Source organism: Austrofundulus limnaeus, unplaced genomic scaffold (assembly GCF_001266775.1).
Source record: "Austrofundulus limnaeus strain Quisiro unplaced genomic scaffold, Austrofundulus_limnaeus-1.0 Scaffold1206, whole genome shotgun sequence".
NCBI lineage: Eukaryota > Metazoa > Chordata > Actinopteri > Cyprinodontiformes > Rivulidae > Austrofundulus > Austrofundulus limnaeus.
This window is the reverse complement of record NW_013953608.1, coordinates 14238-16876: the sequence shown is the minus strand read 5'-3', so window position 1 is coordinate 16876 and position 2639 is coordinate 14238. Positions and strand designations below refer to the sequence as shown.

General features: G+C 45.2%; 1 protein-coding gene across 1 annotated transcript in view; it reads right to left on the bottom strand.

Annotated features, from left to right (window-relative positions):
• The window catches only part of hlcs (holocarboxylase synthetase (biotin-(proprionyl-CoA-carboxylase (ATP-hydrolysing)) ligase)), a gene marked incomplete at its 5' end in the record, with an annotated part of 23817 nt that extends 21484 nt beyond the window's left edge, over positions 1-2333 (bottom strand). Inside the window, 1 exon segment of the mRNA XM_014031237.1 lies at positions 1312-2333. Within this exon segment, the coding sequence (XP_013886691.1) occupies positions 1312-2333 (1022 nt within the window).
• Positions 2334-2639: the final 306 nt, after the last annotated feature.

Sequence of the window (2639 nt, the reverse complement as noted above, 5' to 3'; positions counted from 1 at the left end):
GAGTAGATCTCTGCAAACTGCCGACTTCTAAAGTAGCTCTTGGTTCAAAAAAGGTTGGGCACCCCTGCCATAACATCTTTAAATCATTTCTGAGTCTCTAACCCCATTGCTTCGACAAATTACATCAAGTATTGAGCTCCAGCGTTTAAACTTTGTTGTTTTTTTTTTTTTAAAGGAGCTCCGATTGTAAAGTAAAATAAATCAATACATACAAAATTTTAGTATGGATTACAAACGTTTACTGTTTTTGCTATTGCCTTCCTGCTACGTAAGCAGACACAAAGCATTGTGGGAAATCAGAACCGTGACTGAAAGCAACAGTCAGGAAGGATGTATACCTTCCCAATGTGTGTTTATCTGGGATGGGTGCTTTTGGATAGATTACGTGTGTTGTGATTCATTGGCTGTGTCCAAAACGACAGGACGGGTCCTCCGAAGGCCGAATTCATCGGCTGCATACGTCACAGCCCCGCAACGAAGGACGTTCAAAACCGAAGACTCCTCCGATGCGGCCGACAAATACGTCCTTCCTTTTCCCCGATTTGAAGGACAGGTCTGATGGATCCTTCCCAGCCCAGCATATCCCATAATGCATTGCGGCCCGACCGGAGATTTTTTTAAGCTAGTAATGGCGGAGGAAGCGAGAGAAAAGAATATGTTTTAAATAAAAATATGGTGATATGGAAATTTAAAAAAAATAGCGGTTGTAATTCTAATAACATGCACCTACAGCGGGTCAATTAGTTCTTCAAACGTTACCTTTGTTAATTTTATAGTTTTGTGATATTAATAATGCTAATGTATTGATAATTTTCTAGTTTTGATTTAAGTTTGCTTGTTTAGCGTCGTCACAGTTGCTAGGTGACATGAGGTACGCCGGGGTAAGGAGGGGAGGCTAGACCGTCCAAATTCACAGCCTCTTTTTTTCCGGTCTTCCTGGTCTACCAAGGACCCAGCCTGCCTCGACCGGGTAGTCTGGGTCCTCCGGAGGACCCGGCCTGTCATTTTGGACACAGCCATTGACAGCCATACGTTCCGCTGTTCAACATAATGACTGGTAGATAATTAGTTATTAGCAGTACTGAATTTTAATTTTAGAAAGCACAAATTCGCTTATGAATTATAAAAATTTGTAAGTCCGCTAAAGCGCAAAATGAAATAATTAGGTCCACAATTAGCGGATTTGTGCTTTAGTGAGCTGGTGCCCACCACTGGTTATAGCCATCTTACATTGRTTCAGCTAAAATATTGTAGATGTACCCTTAAAATAATGATTAATAGATTAATAACTATAAAATCAAATGTTTGTACCTGACAGAGGACAGCTTCTCCTCCGTCAGCGCCGTGGGTCACCCTGACAATAACCATGTCCCTCTGCTGAGGGAGGTCACTTTGCAGCTCCCCCCACAGCTCCACTTCTCCTCCTCCTCGAGGGTCCCTGATGTAGACTTTTCCACATGCCACGATGTTCAACCTCAGCTCTGTGCTGTCCTTACAGGTAAAAACCAGCCTTCTGACCTGCAGCCGCTCTCTTTCCTGGACTTCCAGACGGAGACCAGCCGGGCACAAGGTGGAGCCCAGTCCCAGAACCTTTCCCCCTTCACTCAGGTAGGTGAGAAAACGTGTCTGCAGCTCAGGAGTCAGACAGCCCTCTTCTGCCACGACCAGGAGCCTGGTGTTGTCCAGCCAAGGATCACTTAGTGCCTGCTGTGGCAGGAGGTGGTAGATGATGTTGGTTTCACTGTTTATACACTCTGATAAGAGCTGGTGAACTGCCTGAAAACGCTGCTGGCAGCCACCTGTGTACACCAGAACATTTGGCAGTTTGCGCGTACAGTCAAAACCGGTGCTACAGAAATCTTTAGCATCATACTCCAGTTCATCTACACATCCATCGACACTGTCCTGTCCAACAGAGTTATCATCAGGGAGGTCTGGAATGTTCTCCGCCGAGGCATTTTTTACTGACAGGATGGTGCTGTTCTCCAGCTCCAAACATTCATGGCAGCTGGACAGATGGAGGTGGTGTCCATGGCTTTCCATGTGCTGAGGATGTAAAATATGCTCCCCCAACTCACCAGCAGCGCCGAGATCCTGAGTGCCGGGGAGCGGCTCTGACCCCCGACGCTCTTCTACCTGCCTTTTCACTCCAGCGGGGAAGAACAGGCTGCCTTTACGCCACTGTGTGTGCTGCTGCTCAGGCAGCAGGAGATGAGGGAACGATTGTGAAACCTTCGCTGTCAGGGTGAAGGAAGGGGTCCGCGCCGTTTTTGTKTTGTGCTGAGTCCGCCTCTCCAGCAGCGTGCTCAGAGTCGATTCCTGAAGGAGTACAGCTGCAGAAAACAAACAAAAAGTGTGTCTGCTGAAGTATAAAACATAAAAAATGTACCAAATTTCAGCATTTTTTGAGGTTTACACTCAGTGCACGTGTTTGAGGAGCCTAACCATCCTGCTGCCCTTGGGTCAAAATGACCCACGAGGTCTTAGTTTTAAAGGGATCCATGATTAGTTGTAACATTAAACTTGATTTGATAAACATTTATTTTCACTGTAAAATAAAGACTGTAAAAATACTGTAGGCTGTTTAGTTTTGTAAATTTTTTAAATATATTTTAACACGGACTGAGCCATTTTATTTA